This window comes from Tauraco erythrolophus, chromosome 21 (assembly GCF_009769465.1).
Source record: "Tauraco erythrolophus isolate bTauEry1 chromosome 21, bTauEry1.pri, whole genome shotgun sequence".
Lineage (NCBI taxonomy): Eukaryota > Metazoa > Chordata > Aves > Musophagiformes > Musophagidae > Tauraco > Tauraco erythrolophus.
In genome coordinates this window covers 3,127,967-3,155,863 of record NC_141485.1, presented here as the reverse complement: position 1 = coordinate 3,155,863, position 27,897 = coordinate 3,127,967, and the positions used below count along the sequence as shown (strand labels likewise).

The following is a 27,897-nucleotide window of genomic DNA, read 5'->3' as shown; positions in this document are numbered from 1 at the left end:
TAACCTTTTCATGGGTATTCTTTCAGCAGAAGACTTAGTGATGCTCAAAAAAAAAAAACTGACCTCAAATTTAGAGCTGGACAAAAAGTTTTTTCCAAGTTTTAAATGGTCTGAGAAAAAAGTTAGGTTTAGTAACAGGATAGATGTATGTATACATGAAATTCTTATATACTTCTTATTTAAATATATATGTAAAAGAAAAAATATGTGTTTTATATATATAAGAAGTCATATATATATAAGAAAACATATATATATAAAAGAAACCATAGATATACATAAAAGAAATCTTTTTTTATATATATATAGAAGACCTCTTTAGCTGAGAATAAGGCTATGGAACTGCTCTCGTGCTCCAGCGATGCCACAGCACCGCTGCAAGTGAGGCCACGTCTCTTCCCACCAGCCAGGACTTTGCCTGGGAGCTGCCGCGGGCCCTTCCCTTCGGCTGCCGGCGATCCGGAGCCGCGGGGAGGCTGCTGCCGGGGCGGCACGTAAACCTCATACCAGCAACCCGGCGAGGAAACTGCCTGGCCGCAAGTCATAAAGCAAACAAATAAAAATAAGATTCTAAATAAAAATGTGGGGTTTCGTAAGATCACCAGGATGTTAACCTAATTAAAGTGCCTGAGTGCGCCCGACGAGCTAAGACAGAAAAATGCTAAAATTGAATTAATAGCAAAAGGAGAAGGAAACCCCAAGACTAGGGGAAAAATTAAGTCTTTCAGTGATTATCAAATAAAACCAAGTGTGCAAATAATAAATCTGGAGAGAAATAACAAACTCATCAGCGTTAAACTTCCAACCCTAACCATTCTATGATTCTATGAAACAGTAAAGCCAGTAAATAGCAGATTTGGGTCAAGAAAACCAGGAATATCACTTAAAATGTCATCACAAGTGACAGACAACCTATAATATCCTGTAGCTTTAAACCTCAGTAGGTTACATCTCAGAAGCTAAAATAACTCCACACTTTAAAAGCAGATAAAGACCATTATGGAAACTAAATGCTCCATCAGCAGCCAAAGAGGGAGGTCCAGGGTATGTAACATAACCAAGCTCAACAATACTGTGTTGGAGGGGGATTAAATTAAATATCTACTTTTATTTATCACAATCTTCACTTCTAATCTTCATTTTTTTACTTGTCATTTTTCCCCCCACAGGAATATCTTTATATATTTCATAAAAAAAAAAAAAAAAAAGAAATAATTTCCAATTGATCTGGTCCCAGCTGAAGCCTGCCAGAAACACTGATGTGATGCTCTCGCCCTTTCCAAGCCGGCCTGGCTGCGGAAGCCCATGAGAAAGGCTGATTCCTCTGGCAGAGGTTTAATTTCAGCGGAATCATTAACAACAACAGCAACAGCAGGACCCCGTGACGTGATGTACTTGCTCCTCTGCCGTTTTCCAGCTCTGCTCCACGCCCGCGAGTGCTGACCTTACGTGTCTCTGCCTGTTCACAGCCTCCCTAAATCCAGGGGGAGAGGGGGCCAGGGAATAAGGCAAGGTTTTTGTCCAGACACATTGCGTTTGGTGAGACGGGCTTCCCTCGGAGCTGCCATCCAGCTCATCGTTAACTCCTCTGGGTACGGAGAACCCCGTTCAATAGATCCTTGGGAGAAGGGTCCAAGCAAAGCCGGGCTCCAGCACAGCCCCTGCATCCCTGGAGGCAGCTCAGGAGCCACCAACCCCGAGCCCTCTCCAATGCCGTGCCACGCTTCGTGGCCAGTCCTCTTGCCGACGCCTGAAAGGCATCCTCCTGCCCTCCCTATCTATCATGTACAGAGCATAAAACCAAATTAAAATCTGCCCCAATTAACAGCCTCTGCTTCTTTGCAGCAGCCCTCGCATCTAAGGACACTGCTAACCCTTGCTGGGTGGTTTCTAGCCCTTGCTGCTCATCCTCACCCCCCTCAAGGGACATTAAGTACCTTCATGTACATTATTAAGTACCTTCATGTGCATTATTAAGTACCTTTATGTACATCATCACGTACCATGGGCAGGAGGGCTGGCAGTGCTGGAAGGGATCCTTCCTGGCGCCCTCGCCGGCTCTGTCCAGAGCTCAAGAGACTTGCAGGGTCTCCAGGAGCCAGGTCTGTGTGTGCCAGGGAGTTATTTTGGCTATTTGTGCCATCGCCGTGCCCCAGGCACTCGCGCTGTACTACTCAGCACAGCAAGTGGGAAAAAAAGACATGATTTTGGCTTCAAAGAGCTGCCAGGCTCAGCAGCTTAAATAATGCTTTGAGTCAGGAGATGAAGAAAAGCCAAAACAGCAAAAAAAGCCTGATTAACTGGGACGAGTCGCACAGGAAAACAACCTGACCCCTCAGCAAAGCCCCTTATGCCCCTTCGGCAGCTTCACACCCGCCCTGAGCACCCTTCACCTGCCGGGGCCGGGAGCAGGAGCCAGAAGGACTGTCTCACAGGCACCCTCCACCCCACTGTTTACATACTTTAAACCTCTGGAGAAAGTGGAATTCCATTCATGAGCATTTATCACTACGGAGATACTCGTCAGGACTCGCTCGATATTTCCCCATATGCCCTGAACTAACCTCCTGAACGAAACACAAGTATTACGTTATCCTTTCCAACGGAGAGGTTATTTTTGTGCATCATCCCCAGCTGCCGTCAGCCCACCGATGTGTCAGCACTCGCAATGATACGACCCGGTTCGTGACCAAGGAGTCATTCCCATTTTTCACCTGGAAAGCACAGCTGGGTGCTTCCCAGGCAGAACACACTGGGAAAGGGGAGGGGATGTGCCACCCCTACACCACTCCTGCTGCTTTAGAGGGTACCTTCGTCTCCGCAGACAGACTACACGCAACCGCCTGTTATTCACGTGGCATTAGAGCGCGAAGCATCGGCGCTGCCAGAATCACCAACCCTCTCACTCACCAGCCCCGCGTAAATCACAGCTCTATCAGGCTGATTATCTCTGCATGTAAAGATTTGAAAATACATAAATTAAGATTTTCCTCTAAGCGCAGGCGGCTTACAATGCTTTCTTTAGGATCAGACGGACCCCGCCGCAGCGAAACGGTACAGCGGCTGCTGATTTCTTAATCCATTCTCAACATGAGCGTTTCTCGGTTGTTAAGCCTGGTGTGAAAGAAGCCTTTCATGGTCGAAAGGTCCCCCAAGAGGAAAATATACAGCCCACATTTTCAGGTCGTGGGGCGGGAGCTGGGCATAGGTTTACCTGCAGCAAAACCAGCTCAACCAGAGGAGTTTGCAGGCAGATTACAGAGCTCTGCACTTAATTTCTTCTTATTAAAATCTGCATATTTTTATGTGTCTGCATCAAAGAATGCCTCTCGTGCCTCTGACTGCGACTAATAATTTAGCATGAGAGATAACGCCAGTGGAAGAAGCAGGAGTGAGGTTTTTGAGGCCGAAGAGGAACGGTTTGGTGGGCTGGGTGTCACGAGGATCCCGTCCCACCGGCATGGGCAATACCCTGCAATTCTGTGGATTGCAGCACAGGCTCCAGCTCCACAGCTTATTAATTAAACTGTTTAACTTGCTGATTTTAAGCCTCAAACGTTCCTACATTCCTCTTAATGGACTCCACGGGGTCGCTTGTCCCTGATGTTACACAGCTATTACAGCACATGGAATCAGAGCACGGATTCATTTATCAAAGAATTCATTGAAATAAGGTGGAATCTCTGCCTGCCTGTTTTCCAGGTGAGATCCCAGGAGCTGCGCTCAGAGGAGCGGCGGCCCACGCCACGATGGGTTTGCCCATCCCCAAACGGGGCTGGAGCCCAGCAGCCTGTCGTGATCCAGCCACGTCTGTGACCATGAACCCAGAAAATCCACCACGTCCTTCTTGCCAGAACCCCCATAACACCCCTCACGCTCCAGCCTGACCCCAGGATCAGCTTCCCACACTCCATGTTAACGGACAGTGGAGCTGGGAGAGCTCCTTTGTTTTTTTTCCCCAAAATAAGTGTCTACCAAAAAAAAAAAAAAAAAGTTAATCCAGAAAAGGGATATTTAGGGCAGATATTTCACCGTGTCCCTCTCCCTCACCTCCCCTCCTGCCCCCAAACAGCAATAGTTTTGTGTCCGAGCCCCGCGCACCGGAGCACGGCATGGGCTGGGGGGATCACTCACACACATCGAAGGGCTGAGGGCAGGACCAGGCTCTGCAGGATTTTGGGATGCCGGGATGAGCTGGATCCCAGGCCAGTGGGAGCCAGGTAGGGATCCCGGGGCCGTGGCACCTGCGGGCACTGCCGAGAGTGCCAGGAGGGCCAGCTGGTGCGGCTCTGCCTGGGCAGCTGCCCGCACACCGAAAAAAGCACCAGTGGCAGCCTGCAGGAATCATCGCTCCGCGTGGTTTTGAGGTTTGGAGAAAATCAAAGACAAAAGGAAACAGCAGGCAGGCTTTGCTGGAGCACCAGAAGGCAAACAAACCCTGCGGGTTTTCTGACTTGTTTTTCTTAGGGAGCTTTAAGAGAGTGTTTGCAATCGCTGGGAACAAATTCCTAGAAATGAGAAGCTGTTGTTATTCGTAACGTAATGCCTTCGCCGGAGAGCCGCGGGAGGGCTGTGCCATGCCGGGCAGACACCTCGCAGGCACCGCCAGTCCCGGGGACATGGGCCATTCGTGCAACGGCAGAACCGTTCTCAGCACGATGGGAAAATCCGCGCTCGCCTGGTAGAGCCCAGCTCTGCTCCGTGCGCGCCGCAAAAAGCGGGAGCATCACTTCTCCAGAGCAGGTGATCTGCTTAGAAGGCTACGGAGGAGCTGCCTGCAGAGGGGCTAAATCCCCTTTATCCAGGCAGGTTGTCAGTGCCTGAACTGCAGAGACCTGGGCACTTAAAACACATTATTTCGGGCATTTTCCCAGCAGCGTGAGACAGAGCGCACCGGCAGGACGGCTCACATGGCGCGCGGGGACCAGGCAGGGCTCATTGGGAGCGCGGCCGCTGCACCTTGCCGCGGGTATCACCCCAAAACACAAACCAGGGTTCCCTCTGTGCCACTTGGGAAGCTTTGTGGGAGCACAAACAGGCTGTGTATCAAAACAGGGAGGGGAAAAAAAAAATCTTCCCTGTTAAAGCGTGGTGTTAAAATGGGTGTTAAAAAATGACAAAGTCAGGAAAAGCAAACATTTAAAGTTGCAAAACCAACCCTGCACATCCTGTTTGTTTTACGGCCACGTCGTACATCCTGTATGTTTTATGGTTTACATTTTACAACATAAGCAGTCATATATTAAGCTACACAGTTAACCAAGAGAAAAGCACAGGAGTGAAAAAACACCACGTGCAAAGCAAGCAGGTCAGCGCGGCTGCCGACACCGAAACATCGGCATTTGTGGGATTTATGTAATTTTTACTGTGCGACCCTCAACGCAGTGGTTTTCCTCTCATTTCCGTGGTGCGTTCCCCCTCAGAGAAGAGCGGAGGGGCGAGATCGCCTGTGATCAATAACGTCGGCATTAAACGGTGCTGGTGAGCCTTTGAAGTGCACAAAAGTTTCGCTGGGGTCAGTGGGTTGGGAAGAGGGTCAGTTTGCGGCGCTGCCGACGGCGTTGCGCGGCGCTGGGTTATCACCGTGTCACGCCGCCAGAGCCCGGCTCTGCCGCGGCACCGCGGCGGCCGCGGGCAGGATGGACGCACTTGCTTTTTAAAGTTTGGGATTTGCAGAAAACTATGAACGCAGCGAAAATTCTGGATTTTTATCAGCGTTTTAAGCTGGATGGGTCATCCTGCCTCCGGAGTCAACCCCATAAAGCTCCACCTGATTTAGCTGTGCCAGAATCGCACTTTCTGTACGGCTTTAGGTGGCACCAGGACAATTGACTCCACGTGAAAACCTGCTCTTTAAAGGCTCGATGCACGAGCGTTTTGAGCAAGACAGATACACTCTTCTCACTCTGCACCCTTCTTCAGGACCTTTTCACAGCCCCCTCACCCCCCAGACTGCTGCTGCTTTAAAACCTGCCAGGTTAAATCCCACATTTGACGATGCAAAGTAGATTCTCTTACCTGTGGTACTAGGAAGAGCTGATGGCACTAAACCTTCAAGGATTTTAAACTCTATCTTCCCTTCCTCCAGCCAACAAGGCTGGTTTATTTTTACGTGACTTTCAGCTCGGACAGTGCAAACCAGACAGGTTTGTGTTTTTAGATGCGTTATCTAAGCACTCGCTTGCCTGGCAGGCTGGAAGGGCCCTTGTTCCCAGTTATTAAATGCACTGTGGTAGATAACTGTGTACTTCCCACTTCTCCATTCGCAACACACATGAATTAAGATTTTCCAAATAAAATACTTCATCTTTTATGGGGCTGCCAAAGCCAGCCTGGAAAATAACGAGTTTATGCAACCTGTTTCTGCGAGCTGTGTGTACCGTGCGCAGCAACAGCCGGGCTGAAAATCCCACAGCGCTGCCCGGAAAGTTCCTGGGCAGAAAATAAAAGGTCGGTGGCATCCGGCAGGCAACGACTGAGCAAGTCAGAGGCTGCGTTTCCAAGAGCGGGGAAGCACGGAGGCAGCAAGGGCACCCCCCTCCCTCGGCACTAAACACTCCCCCACCCAGTTGCACTGGCAGCATAAAATAAACGTTGCTCCTCGTTATTAAATTAATTGCAACATCCCAACCAGCGTCCCAGTTCAGACACAAATTCAGCATCGCAGGCCCACCTCCAACCAAACCCTCGCAGAACATCGCTCTTACATGTCCGAAGGGATCCAGGTGGTTGTTGGTGAGTTTTAGCTTCTGAAAGGACACCAGCTGCCGCATCCAGTGTGCTCCCGTGGCCGGCGAGTCGGGGTGCACGTACAGCCGCCCCGGCATGGCCGGCTCTGCCTTCCCGGCCACCATCCTGCAAACACAGCGGGTACAGCTCATGTCACCTCGGCAGTGGTCACCAGCCCGGACACAGGAGAGAGTTTTGCCCTTGAACTCAAGGAACCCTCCCACCAGCCCTGGGGGCATGTGCTGAAGCTTGGAGAAGCTCCGGCTGCTCGTGGGGTTTCAGGGCTCCTCGTTTCTCTCCTCCATCTCCGCTCTCACGCGGCATTTCCTTGGGGCAGTGTCTCTACACAGCAATTGTGTTGGCATTGGTCAAGGAGGAAATCTCATCTGGGTTTTTGGAGGGGATGAAGCCTTCAAAGGCTGTTCTGCAACGGGAGATGGTCTCATACGCTTCCCCAGGAGGAGGTACCTGGGAGCAGGAGTGGGTACTGGCGTGGGTGCACCTTCTACAGCAGTGCAGGGCTTCCGTAGCCCCCGGCCAGGCAGCAGCTCCGGTGGGAAGAGGCTGCTCCCTACTCCAGAGCTACGTCCTAGCACACAGTGCTGCCCCTCGTACCCTTCTGCCAGCTCCCCTTGGCCCCACATCACCACCGCCACCAACTCGCAGGGACACAAGACCAAACCAGGAGACATCGCTTAATGGCAACTCCCCCATCACTGTGCATTGTTCTCCTCTTCTAAAACACCCATAAAAGCAATATTACCAAAAGCAACAGAGACTTTTCCAGCAGCAATAAAAAGAAAAGGGGAAACAGCTCACAGCTCTAGGGCTGGCAAAAGCTAAATTAAACAGAGTTAACAACTATCCATCATCTAGGGCTTAATGGTTATAACACAAAGCGGCCGCCGCGCTGCAGAGCCCTCAGTCCACTCCTCTTACCCAGCAGCACTCCAGGACAAAAGCGACAGGAAAAGAGATTTTTAAAAAACTAGAGCAGCCCTAATGTGCAAGTAAATTATTACAGTTCTGTAGGATGTCACCAGGCTCATTCCCAGTAAGATGACTACAAAGTTTTCCGTTGCTTGTCTTTTCACCAAGCAGCAGCGGTGGAAGGGTTTGGGAAAAGCACAGCGAACAGTCACTGTGAGGGGGGCTGCTGGGCGTATTCAGGAGTAAAAATCAAAAGAGAAAAGAACATCCTTCCTTCATCACAAAGCAAAAATCACTCCAAAAAAATAAAACCTCCAAACTGGATCCGGCTTTGGACTGCGATTGGGAATCGCTGCTCCCTTCATCTGCTGGATCAGCGTGGCTGAACCAGGGCTTTGGGTAAACCACCCACCTTTTGCTTTACAGCTCGTCTCCTAAAAGCAAAATGTTATTATAGAAGAAAGGAATTTAAAACTTCTCTGGACTCGCACAGATACCTAATTTTTAAGGCCAAACCGGACCATGAGGTCATCTCGTCCAGCCTCTGGTATAGTGCAGGCTGTGGCTTTACTGTTTTACACCTGCACATGGCCAGATAACCTGTGCTTGGCCTAAAGCATCTCATCTGAGAAACCATCCAAGCTTGAGCGCTTTGGAAACAAACAATCCACCACCTCCATTAGCAGTTTGTTCCAGCAGTTAATCACTCCGCCTGTTAGGAATATTTTATATTTGTCTGGTTTTAAATTCCAGCCATTGGCTCTTGTATCTATCCCTGCTCCGTGAAAGAGAGCTCTGGGATGCTGGCATCCCTCCCATGGGAAGGTATTTATGTTGGTTTCTGTGTTTGCACACCAAACGGTCGATCCAGTTGCAACTTTCCTATGGAAAAAGCGGCAAACAAAAAAGTTCTCTTACCATTTATTGTCACAGAATTTATAGCGGTGGTCGTCAGCCGGAACGATGTCGATCAACAGGATGTACTTGGTCTTGGGATTCATTCCGGTCACTTTAACCTTGTAACTAGGAAACATCCTCCTTGGGAAAAGCAAAGGGTTAACACGTTAGTGAGTGACCTGGAGCAGCACTGGAGCAGCACTGGAACTGATGGAAATTTGGCGCAGCGCCCCAAAAGGCAGATCCACCATGTGATGAATTCACACTGGGACAAATGGGCTACGAACTATTATTGCTGCTTATACATCACCTGAATTAAACTCACTCTGGGCTGCACAGGGTTAGTGCAAAATGGGGCACAAATATGGACGAGGATATAAAGGGGGGTTATGGATCAGTGTCAGCAAAAGGTGGGTGTAGAGAGAGATATGGGGGAGGTCAACACATCCCTCCTACAAGAAACTCGGACACGGAGCCCTCACTACCCCAGGAGGCTTCACGTGGCTTATGGCAGCCTCAAAAATGCAGATTTCTTGTTGCCACAAACGTGCGTGAAAAGTCATGAGATCTACCTACACGTCAGAGGAAGCCAAGCGCACACACCGTTCTCATTCACACGTTCCCAGTGTCCACGACACCAGGTCCCACGGCACCGTCTCCTACCACAGCAGCTGAACCTGCGTTCCTGGCCACAGACTGAAAAATGGGGATTGGCAAAGCCTGGGGGGAGACTAAGGGTTAAATCCTGCAGTGGTGCAGACAGTCACCACTCCTCCAGCCTTCCCAAATTGTCCAAAAATTTCCCAAACTCACAGCACCGACACTAAACCTTGTTAGAGCCAGGAGCACCGCAGAGCTCCCTGCTGAAAACGCGCCCGTCCCACTGATTTACACATCGGCTTTAGCGGACACGTAGCAACCAACACCGAATGAGGAGTACCACATTGAAGAATATTTCTATACATCTTATATATATAAAGAATTTTGCAATATTAAAGAATACTTTTTTATAAAGCTATGACCGTGAAACCAGTATATAACATCACGGTCTGGTCTTGCAATCCAAAGGAGACAGCCCTGATGTTAGGGGCACTGCCGTGGGCTTCCCGAGCCCTCGAGGCTGCATCGGGAACCAGGATTTGCAGGATCAAGCACTTTACATCCTCAGAGTAGCTATTTTCTTGGCTCCATCTTCCCAACCTCCTCCTCATCCAGTAAAAAAACCTAAGTCAGTTGAGCAAACTGGCTCACCACAGCCTTCAAGCAACCAGCCAGAACAGAAAATTCTCCTTTCCACTGGCATAAGGGGATGGAGGATGAGAATTGCTACATCCCGGAGTCATTCTAATTACCCTAATTAAGAAAGGCCCAAATCCTGACGTCGTTTCTCCATCGGCCATCGAGGCCACTTGGCCTCCCCGCCTCTATCCCGCCTTCCCCTGCGCGTTGCCCCATGCCCGGCCGAGCCGGCCCGCGGCTGCAGCACCATTTTGTCACTGCTTGGGGAGAAGGCAACAAAATGGGCCCTGTTCGGGATCCTTTCAATCGGCCCTTTTAACCGCCCTGCATAAATTCCAGATGTTTACCATGTAATTAGCCGGGACTAAAAAGGGGTGGTTTACCGATGTCCGTATTTGATTTTCATTCATAAACTCTGCACTCCTCTTAACCTTGTCCTCCTACAGGTAAGCACCTGGATAAATACAGTAGGACATTTCAATTTGTGAATACACAGCCCAATTCACACGTTGAAAAAAATTGTGTAAGGAATCCAATCTGAATGCCAAGATTTTTTTTTTTTTAAATTAGGCCTTAAAATGACATTTAAAAATGAAACAAAAAAAAAAAGGAGAAATTTATTAAAAACCAGAAATGAGATGGACACGATTTGACAGTTACTGCGTGTACCAGGCGAACGTCCTGCGTCGGGGGCTTTTATAACATCTAGCTTCTGAATTTCTCTTTTTTCTCAATCATTTCATTTACTGTAGAACATCCAAGCTGCTAAAGTAGCCGGACTGATATATTGTAAATGTTAAGTGCTTTTTTAATGGCATTTAAAATTAAGCTTCAGCATATGGAGTTCATATAGCATGGACATGCCTGAGTTTATAATGTTCTTTAGTATAGCCCTCTAAAATAAATACAAAGAGCCAAAGTACTACTATAATATATACAGCTGAAATTCTTTAAGGATAACAAATGGGGACTCACATCTGATTGAAGGTGTTGCTTAACTTGCAAACCGCTCGGTATCTTGCAGTGGTAGCATTGTACTCGGCAGTCGACAGACCCAGCTACAACCAAGTTTGCCAACTCTCCACATTCTTTTCCAGGAAAACATGGGGTAGAATTAAGTAATTTGGCTGTGCATGGACATTTCATCATTATTATTAGCTGCTGCATTTTGGCCTTAAAAAAAAAATAAAATGCGACTAATGTGCTGTCCAGGGACTTGTCAGTTTAATTTTCTTAATGAAAACATATTTCTCAACCCCTTGGCAGAGACTCATTTAGTAAATATCTCTTTGCAATACGATACAAACACGGGTTGTGCGTTTCTGGTGGGAAGGCATGACAAACCAAAGAGCTGGGGCCAAGAAAATGCAGTCATAGAGTTTCAAATAGAAAAAAAAAAGGAAAAGAAAAAGCAAGAGAGAGCACCTAATATCATGTCCTGGCCCTTATTAAATGTCCCATTCGAAAGAGGGGAGCAGGAAATCACGGCAGAGGCACCGGGCTCCACCAGCCCTGCCGGGAGCAGAGCCGTGCCTACAGTGGGTCTATAGAGCTCCCCGTCAGCCCTGGGAAGGGGCCAAAAACCTGCCTGCTTCCCCAAATTTACTTCAGGTCAATGGAACTACTCACAGCCACGGGCTCTGCGCTCAGTAGTAGCTTTGCATAACCAATCCCTCTGCCAAATCTCTGCAGGCAGGAGCTCCGGGGCGGATGGGCGTCTCCGCGGAGGATGCTTCGCTCGGGCCAGCTTTCCCTGACAATAGCTTGCTTCATCATCTCTTGCTCGGGGACCAGCAGCGGCAGAAGAATAACCCAGCGTTGCAATTAAAAACTTGCCAACGTCTCGCCGAGCTCTGGGGAAGCTCAGCCTGGCATTGCTGGGAGGTCTGGAGCAAGATTCGAGCAGACCCGTGGTTTACCCACCCTCCTTCCCACCGCCGCGCACAACTCCCGAACAGGCAAGAGCTTTGCTGCATGGAAACCGATTACAAAAATTGGGAATTTGGGGTTTCCTGGAGAGCGTGCCCGAGTAGGCGGCATCTGACCCTCAGTAAGACCCCCTGCACCGAGGGCGGCTGTGGCCTCACTACGGCTGCACAGACAGGGAAGCTCAGCGAGCTTAAGCACTGGGAACGTGCAGCACAGGCTGACCCAACTATTCGGTGAAGTTTAAGCCACCAGTAATCAGGAGATTAAGAGCAGCAATTCCTGGCCTCAGCATCTTTTGTTCAAACCCAAAGTCTGGTTGGACAGGGTGTCCCAGGGCTGCAGCGAAGGCGCTAAACGTCGCTGCCACCCCTGGGGTGGGGGGCTCCAGGACCGCATCAATTTCTTCCCCTTTATGCTCGTTTTTCAAAAGCCTCCCAAGGTGTGCGGCCAACCCATCGGCACGCGTTCGGTGCGGCGGGTGCTCCCAGCAGGGCCACTCGGGGAGCGGGAGCCACGGAACCACCACCAGCCCCGCGGCAACCCTGCCCACCCGGGGACCGGCCGCGAGCCCACGGCACACCTGTGCGACAGCCGGGGACGCAGCACCAGCAGCCGAGCATCGGCCCCGGCATCCAGTCAGTAGATCCCAATTTTGGACACGTTCAAAACCCATTTCTCCCTCTCTCCAGCTCAACCCAGTGAAGAAGGGACCATCCAGACTCCCGACAGTCTCCTACGCCCCTCAAAGCTCTCTGCTGGGTTTAGTGGCTCCGACAGGCACGTTTCTCCCTCCTTCCCTGTGCTGTCAGAGCCACAGTGCGGCTGTCAACAGCGGCAGCTCTCCCTGCCCTTCAGAGGGGAGAAGTTAAACCATTTGACATTCATTCATACCAGAAAAGTGCCCCCAAAGAAAGCCATTGCAGGAGAAAGGCTACGGTGCCTTGTTCCTGTGCAAGCGGGACGTCTGATATGGCATTAAAATCCCACGGTCCGGCACCCTTCGCTGGGGGCTGAGGTGCGGGGTGATGCCCTGAGGAGGGCAAAGGGGCTGAGCCCAGCTCTGGGGACCGTGGGCAGTGGGAGTGGGGCTGGTGTCACCAGGGCTTGGCACCACACGGCCACAGCCCCGGCTAAACCCTTCCCCACAGCTCTGTGCAGCTGAAATGTAGCAAAACCAGTAAAAGCCAGGAAAATAAACAAGCAGCACAATTCTGTAGCCCTCCCAAGCTTCAAAGATGATGTGCGAGTGAATTATTTGTTCTGATAATGAAGCAGTCACTGCTTAGCTAAGTTTATGCTAGGCACATTTTATCTCTACATGATATTCACAAATTGTTTTAAAATGAACTGTTAGAATAAGCATCTCTTGTTTATTTATTTATTCTATTACTATCCAATCCCCTTAACCATGGAGCAGTTACTGACACGGAGCCAAAGCTTCTATTATGTTCAAACAAAGTTTAATTGATGTGTAATTGGTTGGTTGGATTTGGAAGTGAGCGATAAGAGGAAAGCTCTGCTTTCGTTTGGGGTAGCAGTTCCCAGCCTTTCGGGCTCTCCAGGCTCGGCCACCTCATGGGCATCTTACTTGTAGAATCACAGGGTGGTTTGAGTTGGAAGGGACCTTAAAGATCATCCAATTCCAACCCCACTGACACTTGTGTTTTAGTCCCCATATGAGCAGGCCTGGTTGGTCCAGGAGAGATGGGCGACTGCAAGGCTGCTGCTTCCATAAAGTCTTCATTTTGGGTAAGGGAGAGCACTGCAGCGCAGCCAGGAAAGCCAAGAGCATCACAGCTGAGCACCCACTGCCCTGCGCCACGCTGCACGCCAGGACCTGTGTGTCCCAAGGACACTGGCTCATGCCGTGGTACTGCTGGGTGATGAGGTGGCCTCTGCAAACCTCTCAGTCCTCAGCACCCTCCTGCTCACACAGATTCCATCTGACCTTCCTTGCTTAGATGCAAACGTCATTTCTGATGCTCCTACTGGTGCATTAGCTGGGAAGGAGTTTCTCTGACCAGCACACGGTAAGCAAGGAAGCCACGGGAAACATAAATGGTGTTTCCATAGAGAAAATTACATGGAAACGAGTCACCTGAGTCCTGTTGGAGCAATCCGAGTCACGTCCTCACCAAAGACTGTCGGTGCTCTCCAAAGCCCATGGGAATGTGCAGACTGGTGCTCACTGCATCTCCCTGTGGTGTGCTTCGTGCTTCAGATACCACCGAGTGCTTCCATCTGTCCTTTCAGGGCGTAAAAATGCCCCCCCAGCTCTTCACCAGCTCAGCAGCTGAAGTCTTATTTTCAAAAGGAGTTTTGATAAGCCAAAGATTTCCAAAGACAGACAGTGATTTTACAATCCTTGATTTTGGGGTGGTCAAGTAAAGCGATGACTTATTTTCAGAAGCTCCTGTATGGTGCTGTCTGCAAAGATGATGCTTACGGCATATCAGGTTGTGAAAGGATAAGAAAACCAAGAAATCACTCAACATCTTGGCTAACAGGCCATATCATGGCTGAAAGACCATCTCCTCAGAAGCTGCTGGGCATGCCAAGATGCCTCCAGTGATGGTTTCAAACCACCGAGGCTGACAACACACCTACATTCCTAATAACGTCTAATACGGCCCCGAGTTCTTCTTGAAAACTGGCCATGGCTGCTTAAGGATGCTTCTCCTCATCTTTGTTGTTAGGAGGGAAAGGAATGGTGTGCAGAGGCTTCAAGAACCATGTTTCCATTCTGATGACCTTTCTTCTTTTTTCTAATTTCCCTTCTTTTGACAAGTATTTCTTCCACTGACTTAACGCATCTTTAAAAATAATATGCTCCAGGGCAGATTAAAACAAATTTAGGGATGTCAGCTGTTTCTTTTAGCCTTTTAAATGGCATTTCCTTTTTGATAGATTCTTGCTTTCAGAAAATACTTTAAAGAGATCAAAGAGTTTTTCAACAGGGTCCCATTTTCCCAGTGTATCCTAACCCTCAGTCCCTTATTTCTCTTATCACCCACGCCACTCCGCTATGACGCTCTGTATACAAAGTAAGAGCAGTTAACTTTGAAGTGCTGGATTAGCCCATGCCAGATCCTTGCCTCAGAATAACAAACAATACAGGTTCAACAGGAGTTCTCATCAGTAGTTCATTTTTCAGCCCCAAATTCACTGTCACTAACACAAGCAACATTGAACTCTCAGTCTATGGACAGATAGGAGAGATTTATCTGGTGGCAGGACCATGACCTAGTGATGAGAAGGTCAGACAGTTAAGGGATTTTTATATTTTGGAATGGCGAGGTTGTATTTTTTTCTTCTGGCTAGCGCATCTACTTTTTAAATAAAACATTGTTTCTCACATACTTGAGAACTTGGTTAGCTGGATGGCTGCTTTCACGGTCTAGAAACATTTCCTCTCTTTGCCCCATGGTAACTCGAAACACGGGCAGGCTCCTTGCCACGGGATGCTTCTCCGGTGGTTTAATTTTGTTGCAACTGAAGTTGAGCAGAAAAGGTCCCAACGTGCTGGAGGATGGAAGAGGTGGGTGCTGGCAGCCTCTGGCAGCACCAGCAGCACAGCACATGGGTACCTCAGCGAGAAGCTGTACAAGAGCAGCCCGGCACTGCAGCATCTCAGGGCAGGTCTGCTCCCTTCCCAGTCCAGCTCCCTCCATGGTGCAGCCCCTCCAGCTGCGTGGGCTCCGCAGGAGCTTTCAGAGGAGCTGTGGGCAGCCTTGGCGTCGGTGCCAGGCCATGCGCTGGCTCATTGGTGCAGAGCAGGAGATGATCCACAGCCCCTGTGCCCAGGAGCCTTCGACACAGAGGCAGAGCACAAGCGATGGTGGGGATCTTCCCCAGTTGGTCTGGGCTTGACCAAACCCTCTCCTGCAACCCCGGCCAGCGCTGCCGCAGCTCCAGCCTGAGGACGAGTGAGTGGAGAAAGCTTTGGGAACACCCTCAAGTGTGAGCATCCCGTGTGCTTAACAAACTAAAAACAAGGATCGCTGTTCGAAGGGAGAAGCATATTAAAAACTAAAATCCCATCCCTGCCCTACTCGGCATGCACGAGCTCTGCCTTCCTTGCCAAAGCTGTTGACATCCGTAGCAGCACGGCCAAGAGCCATTGGAGTTTGCTCCTGCTCCTTTCTCTAAAAGCAGGAGTTTGTCCGAACAGGGTAATTCCAGGACCCCAAATTTAGGACTAAGCAGATCAAACATTCCTTAAATATCTACTTTATTTCCAAGTTTTAAATTGACGGCTCACATTCCATCGCTGATCTCGGATATTAAGGTTTGCTTTTGGATCAAAAAACTTTAGCAGAGATTCTTGTAACTGCCTCAAAAGATTCTGGACAAATATTTCCCTTTAATTGTAATGAGAACTGGGCATCCATATGCCCTACGGAGCCATGGAAAATTTAACTTTTAAAGGATTATTCACAGAGGAAAGCTGCACCAGCTTAGCCAAAGCATTTATACTTCTTCAGACCTTGATGTCCTAAAAACTAGTTTTATTTTGGTTTACTAAAGTTGATTAGGAACAGATTTTTTTAAACTGAAATAAGCCACTTTAAAAATGAAACTTGAACATCTAAAGGGGGTTTTGCGTCTTTTCCACACATGCAAGCTGTTTTATTGATTTTTTTTTCCTGTGCACTATTTTCCTACATATGCTTCTTAAAACCTGCTACCATAAAGACTGAAGCTGTCTCTGTACCTGTGCACATCCTGCATTCCAGCCAAAACTCTATTTCAGTATCCCAAGCCTCCTGTTCACGTCTCTGGGATGGTTGTGCTACCGTAGAGGAATGACTCATTGTTTTCTCTTCAGTAACTGTTCACAAAAATGTTACCAGACATCCTGTGACCTGGTATTTTTTTACTGATTAGCCATAAGCTGCACCAAATTGTTTATTTCTGGCAATATCTGGATAGAAACTGCAACGCTGCAAAGACTGGCACCTTGGAAAAACTGGGAAATAGCTAGAGCCCAATAAAAACTAACAGAAAGAAAGAAATACTGATTTGGGAAGACTGTCTAAGCGAAGATTAACTTCCTACAGAAATAAGGTCTGGAAGACGAGTTTTCACAACGAATTATGAGAGACAAAGTGGGGGTTGCCACCAGGTTAAAAAAAAAAAAAAATACAATTATTCGGTTAAGATGAACCTGGAAATCAGGAGTTATACTGAAGTCTCCCTTTTGCTTTCTGCTTTACCCACCCCTCGTACAAGTTCATCCCTCGGGAACGGGCGAACCCCAGCAGGAAAGGGGTGCCCCTTGCTGGGGCCGGCTCTGCCAACAGCCACATGCCCAGCGATGCCCAGCAGGGCTGTTCAAAGGAAGGAATTCAGAGCTACATCTGCAACTCCATCCTCCAGAATACCCTGTCCCCTTTATTAGCATCTAAATTGATTTTATTAAATTGATTTAATAGGACCTCAACACCTGGAAAATGCCTTTTTTTTTTTTTTAATAAACGAGAGGATTTATGAACGATTATAATCTTATTTATAAATACAGGCATGCACAGCTCGATGTGGGTGCTGGGCTCATTCACCCATCCCGGGAAGGCCACCGGCCACCTGGCCGCGCTGGGAGCGGGGAGCGGCCGCAGCCGCCGCGCCGGGACTCAGCGGTGAGGGGCTGCTCGGCGGAGCGAGCCGGGCTGGCAGCCTGACACCCCGACAACGGGGCTTCAGCTGCAACCGGCGGCAGCTCCCGAGCCTTCCGAGAAAAGCCGCTCCGCAAACCGCCGCTTTTCTCCCCGTGGCCGCCCGGTGCGGCGGCAAGGACCGGGCAACCTTGGCACTACGCGCAGGTCAGCCTTCAAAACCCGGCAAGAGAAAATCCTCTGGAGCAGAAACGGGTGATTGGAACAAACCTCAACGAGGAGGAACAAGACAAAGGTTCTGATTGATGGAGCCCAGCGCCCCGGCGTCGGGCGCTGCCACGGGCGGGGGTTTATGGCTGAAGGAGGGGAGCGGTTTTACGCAAAGTTCAGGGAACTTCGCTAACATAAACTTTTTATCTTTTGATGATCCTTTTAATATAAAATAATCTCTTTTTTTTTTTTCCCTCCCACAATGAAGCAGTCGAACATTAAAAGATAGCGAGTGCATTTTAAAGATGTTTCCACTTTATAAATCAAGCTTTCTTGGCAACAACATGATTTCTATTTCAATGCGGAGCTTGCTGCGTTCTCCTAATGTCTCCTACAGATCAGTCCTAAGAGGGAGTAATAATCCCCCAAAGTAATTCTCAGCCTTAAATTCTCGATAATTTATAGTTGGCTCGTTCTGTGGAGCTCTACAAAGAACGAAACAAATGACTCCCCCTCTCCCCCCCCCACTAAGTTATCAATATTTGCCTTGTTTATACAAAAAGGCTATTTTACACCATTGCCATGGAATTAACGCTTCCGCTGAGCTTTACATTTCCTCTCCATTGAATGAACTTGTCATTAAAGTCACTTTTTTTGTTGTTGTTTGAAATTTTAAAATCAGGCTTCAATTTCTTTTCGTTTGTGCCCCTTGAGGTCAGACAGACCGACATTTAAGTGATTTCAACTGACTGCTTTCAGGGGCATCTCTGTGCCTGCTGGGAGGGGGATTAGAGTCCTAATTAGTGCCTGCAATTAGCCGTTTTCCCTCTTTTCTCCGCCCCCCCCCCCCCCCCACCCCAATCCTAAATGCAAGTCCATCCAAATCTCCATTAACCATCATTTTTTAATTGGGTCAAGAGGAGGTTTATTATTGCTACTCTTTATTTAAAGAGCTTGGGTAAAATAAAATCTGCACGAAGTAATAATTTTCCTTTCGTCATTTGCATCACGATTAACGGCATATTCCTGCTTTTGGGCTGCCCAGGGCTCGGCACGGACACGCGGGGCTCAGCCTCTCACTCGCTACGAACGAAGAGACTTAAACGATCGCGGGATTTAAGTTGATCGATTTTTCTGCCTTCCTCACGCTAATTTTTTTACGCATTTTTGCTTTCGGTGCTGCTGGAGAGCCCGACCTGGGACAGAGGAGGGTCCCGGTACCGGCGCGGCCCCGACGGCGGCTCCGCTCAGCCCCAGCCCGGCCGCATCGCCCCGGCCGGCAGCGCGGCTCCGCTCCGGTCCCGCCGCGAGGGCTCCAGGGCTGGGAAGTCGCTGGATTCACCGCTAACACTGAGAAAAATGTTGCCCTTTATTTTGACACCATTTGCAGCTGGACGCAGAGGAAAGAAGTGAAGTGACTATTCTGTTTCATCAGCATTCCACCTCTCTTTTTATATACATATATTTACCAAAAAAAAAAAAAAAAAATGATGGTGCTGCACTGATTTTCACAAACAGAGAATTCGGCTTGATAACTTTAAAACCAAGAGTTTTGTACCTCTTGCAGTCAATCTCCCATCCCCTCAGTCCCATCCACATGCTCCTGAAAGGTGACTGCGTGTGCACCGCCAGCTCCACCGGACAAAGAATGTGGGACTGAGCCCTGTACATATGGATTTGTTTAAACAATCCACGTTAAGACTTAGAGAGAGATAACATGCACATTTGGGATGCTTAGGGTCTAGAATTCGGTAAAGATATCACACGTCCCGCGCAGACACACTCAGATACTATAAATTAAGGGTGAAATATTTCAGGTCTTGATCCCCCCGTCTTAGCTGACTTAGGTAGCAGACCTATCAAAATGAATCCGGCTCTTCACATCAGTAGACGCTACAGAACAAGCCCTAAGATTTTACACACCAAAATGTAGTGTGATAAGGACACAGTTACCTGCACAATCACGTCATAAACGAGCCAAACAGCAAACAAATTGAAGATCCGCGGGACATACACCCCTCTCCAGGGGCACGAATGGGAATATCTTGGTTGTTAGAGTAAAGCTCCCCTACCCTGGCCAGCTGCTGCACAGAGCAGCACTGCCGGGGACAGGGCAAAGGAGAGGGAAAACGCTCATCGCTCCCCAAATCTGAAGCCGGGGGTTGGGGTCTGGGTCCCGCAGTGTGAGCAGGAAACAGGGAAGAAAAGGCACACAACCCCCCCGAGCCCCCCGGCTGCCCTGCACGAAGGATCAGGGACCACAGGGGAAAAAAGCTGCAGAGATCTCTATTGTGGGAATTTTTTTTCGTCTGCTTTCTCCCCATTTTTTGAGTGTTCTCCTCCACGGCTCTCTAGCACGGTGCGAAATCAGCAATCGCGGGGCATGGCAGAACCACACAGCTGTGTCAGAATTAAACGGATTTTAATACCTAAATCTGGCAATTTTTCTTTTCCAGCGGCAGCGACGCGAGCCCGCTGCCACCGAAGCCAAGGACAGACATTTTGGTGTTCACAGCAGGAGCTGGGTAGTTTTGTAGGGAACTCTCTGACTCCCGGGCTGGTCAGAGTCCGAGGTTTAATTCTGATGTTTAATTTTCTGACATTAATTCTGCCATCTCCCACCTGAGCAGCCCGGATGGGAAGGGAGCCCTGAGCAGGCGCAGGGATGGGGTTCTCCAGGGAAGCAAAGCCTCTGTGAGCCGCTGGGCTCCCTCCCGCCCAGGCCTGGCTGAGGGGGTTCTGATTTGGTAAAAATCATTGTTTGTTTCCAAGGGAAGGTAGAATTTTTTTCCACTCCTAACAGAACAAAAGTGGTACCTGTCTCTGTTTCAGTTTTGAGACTAAAAGCATAGCCTAAGCCTTCGTATTGCTCAAACTTTGGTGCAAAGCATCCCAGCACAGGTCTTAGTGCACTGTGCAGAGAAAAGGAGAGTGGAGTTTGCTTTGGGGAAAAAAAAAAAATAAAGCCACAGTCATCCTAACATCTTAAAAAAAACCCAAACAATAAAATGAAGAAATACCAAAGAGAATTGAGACTAAATGCAGCAAATTACTCCACAACTCCTTCTTGCATCCACAATCTTGTCGCACTCAAACACATGCACAGTTTACACCGAAAAAAATGATCTTACTGAAATCTAAAATCACAATAATATTTTAAAAAAATGCCACTGATTGCAGCAGGTCTGAAAAACCCAATTTCGGCAAACAGGAACATTTCATACGGATCAGAACGAATACATGTTCGCGGGGAATTTTCACTAACCTTCCTGCTTTGGTTATTATCATTTCGGTGCCAGCTTCATGAAATTTCTTCCATAGCTCCTTCTCATGGAGATAGACTTTGATATTTTCTATTGTCTGGAAAAATAAAAATACAATGAGAATAGTAAGAAGTGACTGAGAAAGCCTGGGAGAGGGGCTGGGAAGGGCCGCGGGAAGGGCCGTGGGGCTCGGTGGCTGCGCACCCAGGACCAGCGCCGCAGCCGAGGCGCCGGGTGAAGCCACACCAGCCCCGTCCTGCTTGTGCAGGAGGAGAATGGAGTCCCAAAAATTCCACTACCCTTTGCCAAAAATAAGAGAAACTAACTGAGGCCGGTTTTAATTGCAGACTTTCACATCCAGGCGGGACACTGCAGCCAAAGGGATTTTTTTTTTTTTTTTCCGTAGGGATTTCCGTGCCCCGGTGGAGCAGATGGGCTCTGCTGTCGCCCTGAGGTTCCCAAAAACCGGGGACAGGAGCATCCACGGGGACGCCGGGATCCGCTAAGGAATGCGCGCATCCAAGCCCGCGGTTTCTGCGCGGACCCGTTCCTTTGCGGGATGCTGGCGGCAACGCGGAGCCGCCGGCCGGGCACAGGGGTCCAAGAGCGGAGCCGGTGTTTTATTTAGCGGGGAAAAAAAAACCCAAAAAAAACACAAAACAAACAAAAAAAACCGCCGGGCTGGACCCTGCTAGGAAGGAGCGGCCACGGCTCCGCGACCGTGGCTCTGATGGCCGCGGCTCTGCGGGACTCGGGCTCGCCCTTACCGATCTGTCGCACCCGACGGCGGGTGCGGAGCGGCCTGCTTTGGAGGGGAAAAAAAAAATAAAAAGAACAGAAAAGTAAAGAAAACCGCAATTTCCTCGCAATTGCGTACCTGCTCGGGGTCGGGGAGCTGCGGGCTGCTGAGCGGAGTGGTGCTCCCGCCGGCTACGCCGAGGACGGGGGAACCGGCGGAGGAGTCCGCATGGCCGGGCGCGGGGGCTGTTGGAAACCCTTCCTCGGTTTCAGACAGGCTTTTCTCCTGGAGCATTTCCTTGGGGGGAGAGAGGTGCACCGTTAGCTCGCAGCACCGGGGGCCATGTCCAGCCCGTGTCCGTCCGTCCCCCCGCCCCAGCCCCGGGCACGGCCACCTGCGGGGTCAGGCCCTCCTGGCCCGGCCCGCGGCCCTTCCTCAGGCGGCGGCACTCGGCGAGACAGGGACGTGACACCCCCGGCCCTAGGGGAAAGCCGCTGTGCCCGGGAGAGCCGGGCCGGGCCCGCCTGCCCCCGCGGGGGAGCCGCCCACGCGTGGCTGTGGTCCCGCTTGAGGCCCGGGCAGCTCATCTCAGATGTGGTCGCAGCCCCCCGGCCCAAATCCTTTCTCCTCTCCCTCCTCGCTTTTTGCCACCGTGCGGGGCCGGTACCCGTCGTGGGGGGCAGCTCGGCCCGGCCGGTCGCTCTGCTCTGCCCCGTCCCGTCGGGGCTGCGGGGGCTCCGCGACGGCGCTCGGGGCCGCGGCGAAGCGCTGCGGCGGAGCCGGGCGGCGTAAACAGGCGGAGTGCTGGGCTCCGAGATAAAAGGGCCCCTCTTAAACTTGGACGGAGACTGGGAAAAGCCAATAAAGATAAGGCCTGACAGCTCCGCCGGGGCTGCCGCGCATCAACCCCGACTTTTACAGCGCGGAGGGACGCGGCCGCCCGCCCCGCTCCCCGCTCGACGGACGGATGGACAGACCGAGAGGCAGAGCCGGAGCGGAGGGGGGAGCGGCCCCGAGAAGGCTGCGGGGTCCCGGCCACCGAAACCGACGCTCCCCACGGGGAAACACTGATGGCACCCGGCCCCGCGGCCCCCGACGGAGCGCTTCTTTGGCCCGGTCCCTTGCCCGGAGCCCTCCCTGCCCCGCGCCGGTGGCAAGGCTGAGGTGGCGGGCGGCGGAGGTGGAGAGCGGTGCTGAGACCCCCAGCTCCAGCCACAGCAGACCTTCAGAGAGACCTCCAGCCATGGAGACAGCCAGCCAGCCCGGCTCTGTGCGAGCGGGCACACACACTCCCGCGCACAGCCGCACCGTACGCGCCGCGGCCCCCCGGGCAGGCAGCGCCCGGCAGTTCCCGGCCACAGCGTCTCGCCCGGTGCCCCGAGCGCACCGCCGGCCCCCCAGCTCCGCTGGCGGGAACGGAGAGGCCCCGGCCCGGTCGAGGCACGAAGGTTCCCGGTGCCCAACTCGCACCGCGGGGCCGGCTGACCCGGGGAACCACAGGTGGGAGGTGGCGGCGGCGACCCCCGAGGGCCCGGCTATTGCCCGCGGACTGGGACCCCGGTGCTCCGGGGAAACGGAACCGGGTCGCAGCCCGGGGGCAGCAGCGGGGTAAGCTGGCGGCGCACAGGCCCGGGGCTCGGCTGGCTGCAGGGAGCCCCGCACCCGCGGACCTCCCGCTCCCTCCCTTCCTTCCTTCCCTCCGTACCCCGGGAACTCACACGGCCGGCCGGGGGGCAGGAGGCACAGCGGGGGGCTCCGGGCTTCGTCTGGGGGCAGCTGCGGCATGAAGGGCATCCGCGGGGCAGCGCGGCGGCTGCGCGGGGCGCTCAGGCCGGGCGCGGCTCCGCGGCCCCCGATGGCAGCGGCGTGCGGGGCATCCCCCGCTGCGCGGATTCACTTTCCCTTGATCTTGGCGGAAAATGTTCCATAAAGATCCAGTTTGGGGCCTTTCGACTCCCTCCCTCTTTGTCTCCCCCCTCCCTTTTCCCTTCCCCTCCTGTTGCTGACGTTGCCGCTGTCAATCACGTCCCCACAGACCGGCTCTGGCCCGCTCCGCCCGGCCCGGACCGCTCGCCCCGGCCCCGGCCCCGCGCCCGCCCGACGGTCCGCACCGGGGGGCACCGGCCGGGGGCACCGGCCGCCCTGCCCCCGCGCACCAGGCCCGGCCGCGGCCTTCCCCGGCCTGCCCAGCCTGCCTCGGCGCCGCGCCGGGCCTGGCGGCGAGCTGAGCCGGTCGCTGCTCGGAGGGGAGCTCGGGGAGGGGGGACACCCCCAACCCCACCGCCCCCTCCCAGCCCCGATGGTCCCGGCTCTCCCCACTGCCCGCCGGGCAGCCGGGCCGGGCCGGGGCTGCAGCGGGGGCAGGAGGATGGCGGCGGGCACAGGCCGCGCTGGAAGGGCGCTTGGCTCTGCGGGCCGGGCGGTGCGGGGCGGCGGGACCCCGCGGCAGGAGCTGGGGCCGCCTGGGAAAGGCAATGGGGAAGGCCCGGCTGGGGGTCATGATTTGGGAGGGGTCCGCAGCCTCCGGCGGCTTCCTCGGCCCTGCTGCACCGGCAGCCAAACAGCCCGTGTCCCGCCAGCCTGGGGCCGGTCTTCGGGTGCGGGTCTCCCCGAGCGCCTGGAGAGGGGGACAGGGCTCCCTGTCCTTCCCCGGCCGCGACCGAGAGCCCCGAGCCTTGCCCCGGGAGCAAGGCAGGACTTGCGGGCAGGAGCGGGGCGACCGCAGACAAAGCGGCGGCCAGGCCGGGCCGCCGGGGCCGCCCCGAGGTGAGCGTGGCGGGGGGAGAGGCGCTCCGGGCCCCGCACACCCCCGGGCAGGAGACCCCGCAGCCTCCGGCCACCCCACCGCCTACACGGGGCTCCCACCGCCAAGCCAAACCCCCAAATCAGGGGGTGAATCTCCTCGGGAGAGTCTCCGAGTGCTGTCGCGACTGAACGGGCCACTTCAGCTCTGCTGTCGCGGTTACCAAGACACACACACCCCACCACCCCCCCGCAGCGCTGCTGTCGGGGCTGCCCGCCCGGCGCTGAGCGGCCCTTCGCATCCACCCGCGGCCGAAACGCGCCTATATGCCTCTCGCGACAGCCCCACTGCTGCGCATCTCCTTATGTCGCGACAGCCCCGCCTGGCTCTGCTCCGCATCGCGCCCCTCGTCCCCCTGCGGAGCCCCTCCACCTTGCTGCGCCCCGCTCCGCGTCCGCGCAAAGGGCGGCGGGCGGGAGCCGCTTACCCGAGCCGGCCGGTCCCGGGCGGGAGCCGAGGTGCCGCTCGCCTCCCGCAGCCCCGGGCTCACAGGGACACCGCCATGAGCCGGCGGGGCTTCACGGGGCAGGATTTTTATCGAGGTTTTCTTGAAAGTGAATTTAAACCCGAACTCACTCCCACCGTCACGTGGTGCTGAAATTGGGAACAGGAGCAGAATAAAAAGTAAACTGGGGTCAACCTCTTAATGAACCTTTTCCCCACACTCCTACCAAAAAAAAAAAAAAAAAAGAAAGAAAGAAAAAAAAAAAAAAGGCCCAGGCGGGCCGGGGAGCGGCGACCAATTCCCACAGGAGCCGGCGGGCCGGCGGCAGGTGAGACCGGGCCGGCGGCGTGCCCCGACGTGCGCTTGCGAGGCCGGGGCGACGGAGACCCGCGTCCGTCCTGCCCCCGCACAGATGGAGCAGAGGCTGGGGACGGCCTGGGGGTGGGGAGCCGTCCCAGTTGGGGCCGCGGTGGGAGCGAGGAAGCCCGGCTCGGCCTGACCTGCTACGCTCGGCCCCGTGCGCGGCCGCGGTGGTTTCCGCGGATCGTAGCTGCCGCTGAGCCACGGGCCGCACCCGTGCCCCGATCCCACGGCCGCGGGAGGAGGGAACCCTCGCAGAGTCGCGGAGGATGCGCGCAGCCGGGCACCGCAGCCGCCCCCCGCTTTGGACCGCTCTGTCCCGCCGCCGGTTCCCACCTGCGGGCCGGGCTCTCCCCGCAGGCTGCGGGGCCCGGGGCGGTTGTCGAGGGCCGGGCTCCACGACAAGGTGAATTTTTGTATTTACTCTGCGGCTGGTGCCGGTGGCTCGGCTTTGTCTGGGTGAGTCTCCCTCCACCCCTTCCTCCCGCAGCCGCAGACAGGGACAGCGGGAATCACGGACGCTGCCTGCGCTTCCCTACGTTAAATACATTTTTTTCCCCCGTGAACTAAAAAGGGCGGAGGAGGGGAGCGATCCTCAAGCAGGGAGGATTTAATTAAAACAAAGCCAAAGCCCCCCCCCTCTCCTCCCGCCAGCGCCCGGCCCTCCCCGTCTGTGCGGACGGGGATGCTGGAGCGGCGGTGCCGGGCCCGTCCCGCGCCGCGCGGCCCCGGCTGCTCCGCTGTGCCGTAAGCCCGGGCAGCACCTGCCCACAGCGGGCTCCGGCCCGCGGGGGCCCCGGGGGCTCCCACAGCCACGGCACGCACCGAGGCGGCGGGGCGGGTGCCGGTGGGGCTCGGCCGGGGCTGGGGGAGGCCGCGGCCGGTTCCATCATCCCCCGTCCGTGGGGACGGAACCGGCGCCGAGGGGCGAAGCGTCCCGGCCGGACGGAGCCCTCCGGCTGCGGCAGCGCCGTGCGTTTTCCGGAGGCTTCGGCAATTCACGGCGAGGCACGAAACCAACCCGACTGTCATCACCCGTCAGATAAACGGCCGGATCCCCGACGGCAGGGTGGCTCCTATTCCCGGCTCATCATCGCCGAGCCAAAGGCGCAGGCGGGCGGAGGATAAGCCCCGCTTTCAGGGACCGGCGCTCCAAACCACTCATCACTGTCACCGAGCTCGCTCATGCCTTGGCCCTAAACACCGGCGATTAATAAAAGTTTACTGTCGCTTTTCTGCAATAGCTACACTCAGTCTGCGCGCCGGGACAAGCCGAGCGGGCTCAGATCCGCGGGGATGCTCCACGGCTTTTCCAGCCGCGCTCCTTTCACTCGCTCCTCTTCCTCCTCCCGAGAAAGCTTCCTTCTCTTCCCCCAAAGAAAACCTGCGGGCCTCCACGGAGACGAGGGGAGAAGCGACCCCCGAGCCCGCACCCGACGGTACCCCGCGGCCAGGCGGCCCCGACGGCGGCCGCGGCTCGAAGCCCCCGTGCGAGGCGGAGGGCGGCGCGGGGGGAAAATCTGCGCGGTCCGACCCCGCTCCCACCTTGGCCCCGGCTCCCGGGAAGGCTCAGGACCGAGCCTCGGCCGCATGAGTTGGCATCGATTTATTGGCTTGAGCGGAAACTCACCGGTTCGCACTGCCGAGGAGGGTTTGAATGGAGGAGGACTGAGAAAAAGTTGCCGAATTTGGCCAGTAATATGGCTGGAAGAATGGAGTGCTAATTCTGAATTATGCATGTACTCGGGAGGAATTACACAGCATCAGACTCGGGCTTCTAAACAGGGACAGTGCCAAATTTCTAATAACTGTGTAATATGCTTATTTATACCATACAAGGACTTACAAACCTCATTGTGCATAGCAGCTGGGTCATATTTCTTTAGCCTTCCATTCCTCGGGTTCTTTTGCCAAGAGACTGGTACCAAACACTTCTAGGCTGAAAGGAAAACACAAAATTAAATTGCAAAGAAACGATGACAGGAAGCATGGGTAAGATACGGGCTGACATGCGGCCCTTTAATCCTAAGCATCTGCCTAAAATAGGTGCGCTAAGGGGGTACTGAAAGTACGCACGGTTTTAAATGCAAGTGATTCTCTGCTGCTAAATCGTTCAGTCGAATTATCCGCATGTATTTCGCTGACCTGGGCACGTTTGTAGGCTCTAAGGTTTTGTTTTAAACCATTAAGTAAATATTTTAACGAATGTTTTAAAACGTTGTAAGCTAATGTGCTACTCAGTCTTGCACCAAGCTCCGCAGAAAGTGGGTAAAATCAAACGAACAACCATATTCCAATTTGTTTTTAAATATTTGAGGGATATTTGATAAATTTGTCCCAGCGTACCAAGGGTACTTACCCCTCATAATTTCCAACAAAGCTATGTAGGATGCGAACAGGCAACCTCCACTATGTAGCCAGTAATAATTAAACTATGAACGAATATTCACACATCTTAACATTTTTTAAAAGCTTAAGTATTTTACAAATAAAAGTGAACAATTGTGGAATTGTTTTAATTTTTAAAACTAACACTATTTTTTTCTAAATGCTCTGGATTTTTATTTTTTAATATGCTGTCTTACTATTTTTTAAAGCAGCATCTAGAAAAATAAAATTTCAATTCCATCGCACATTTTGCATGGAAGAGATTTTACTGTGAGCTCGGCAGCACTCTGTGAAAGGATGAATAGTTCAGAGATCACTGCCCTGGTCAATGTCAGACTCAGTCCTCAATGGTC

At 52.8% G+C, this 27,897-nt stretch overlaps 1 protein-coding gene across 1 annotated transcript in view; it reads right to left on the bottom strand.

Moving 5' to 3' along the window:
- Positions 1 to 27,018, bottom strand: part of TBX4 (T-box transcription factor 4) — a 39,798-nt gene extending 12,780 nt beyond the window's left edge. Inside the window, exons 1-5 of the mRNA XM_086624668.1 lie at positions 27,007 to 27,018; positions 21,687 to 21,845; positions 20,812 to 20,906; positions 8,578 to 8,697; positions 6,708 to 6,855 (exon numbers count right to left, since the gene is read on the bottom strand). Of these exons, the coding sequence (XP_086480794.1) occupies positions 6,708 to 6,855; positions 8,578 to 8,697; positions 20,812 to 20,906; positions 21,687 to 21,845; positions 27,007 to 27,018 (534 nt within the window). The remainder of the gene's footprint in view (positions 1 to 6,707; positions 6,856 to 8,577; positions 8,698 to 20,811; positions 20,907 to 21,686; positions 21,846 to 27,006) is intronic.
- Positions 27,019 to 27,897: the final 879 nt, after the last annotated feature.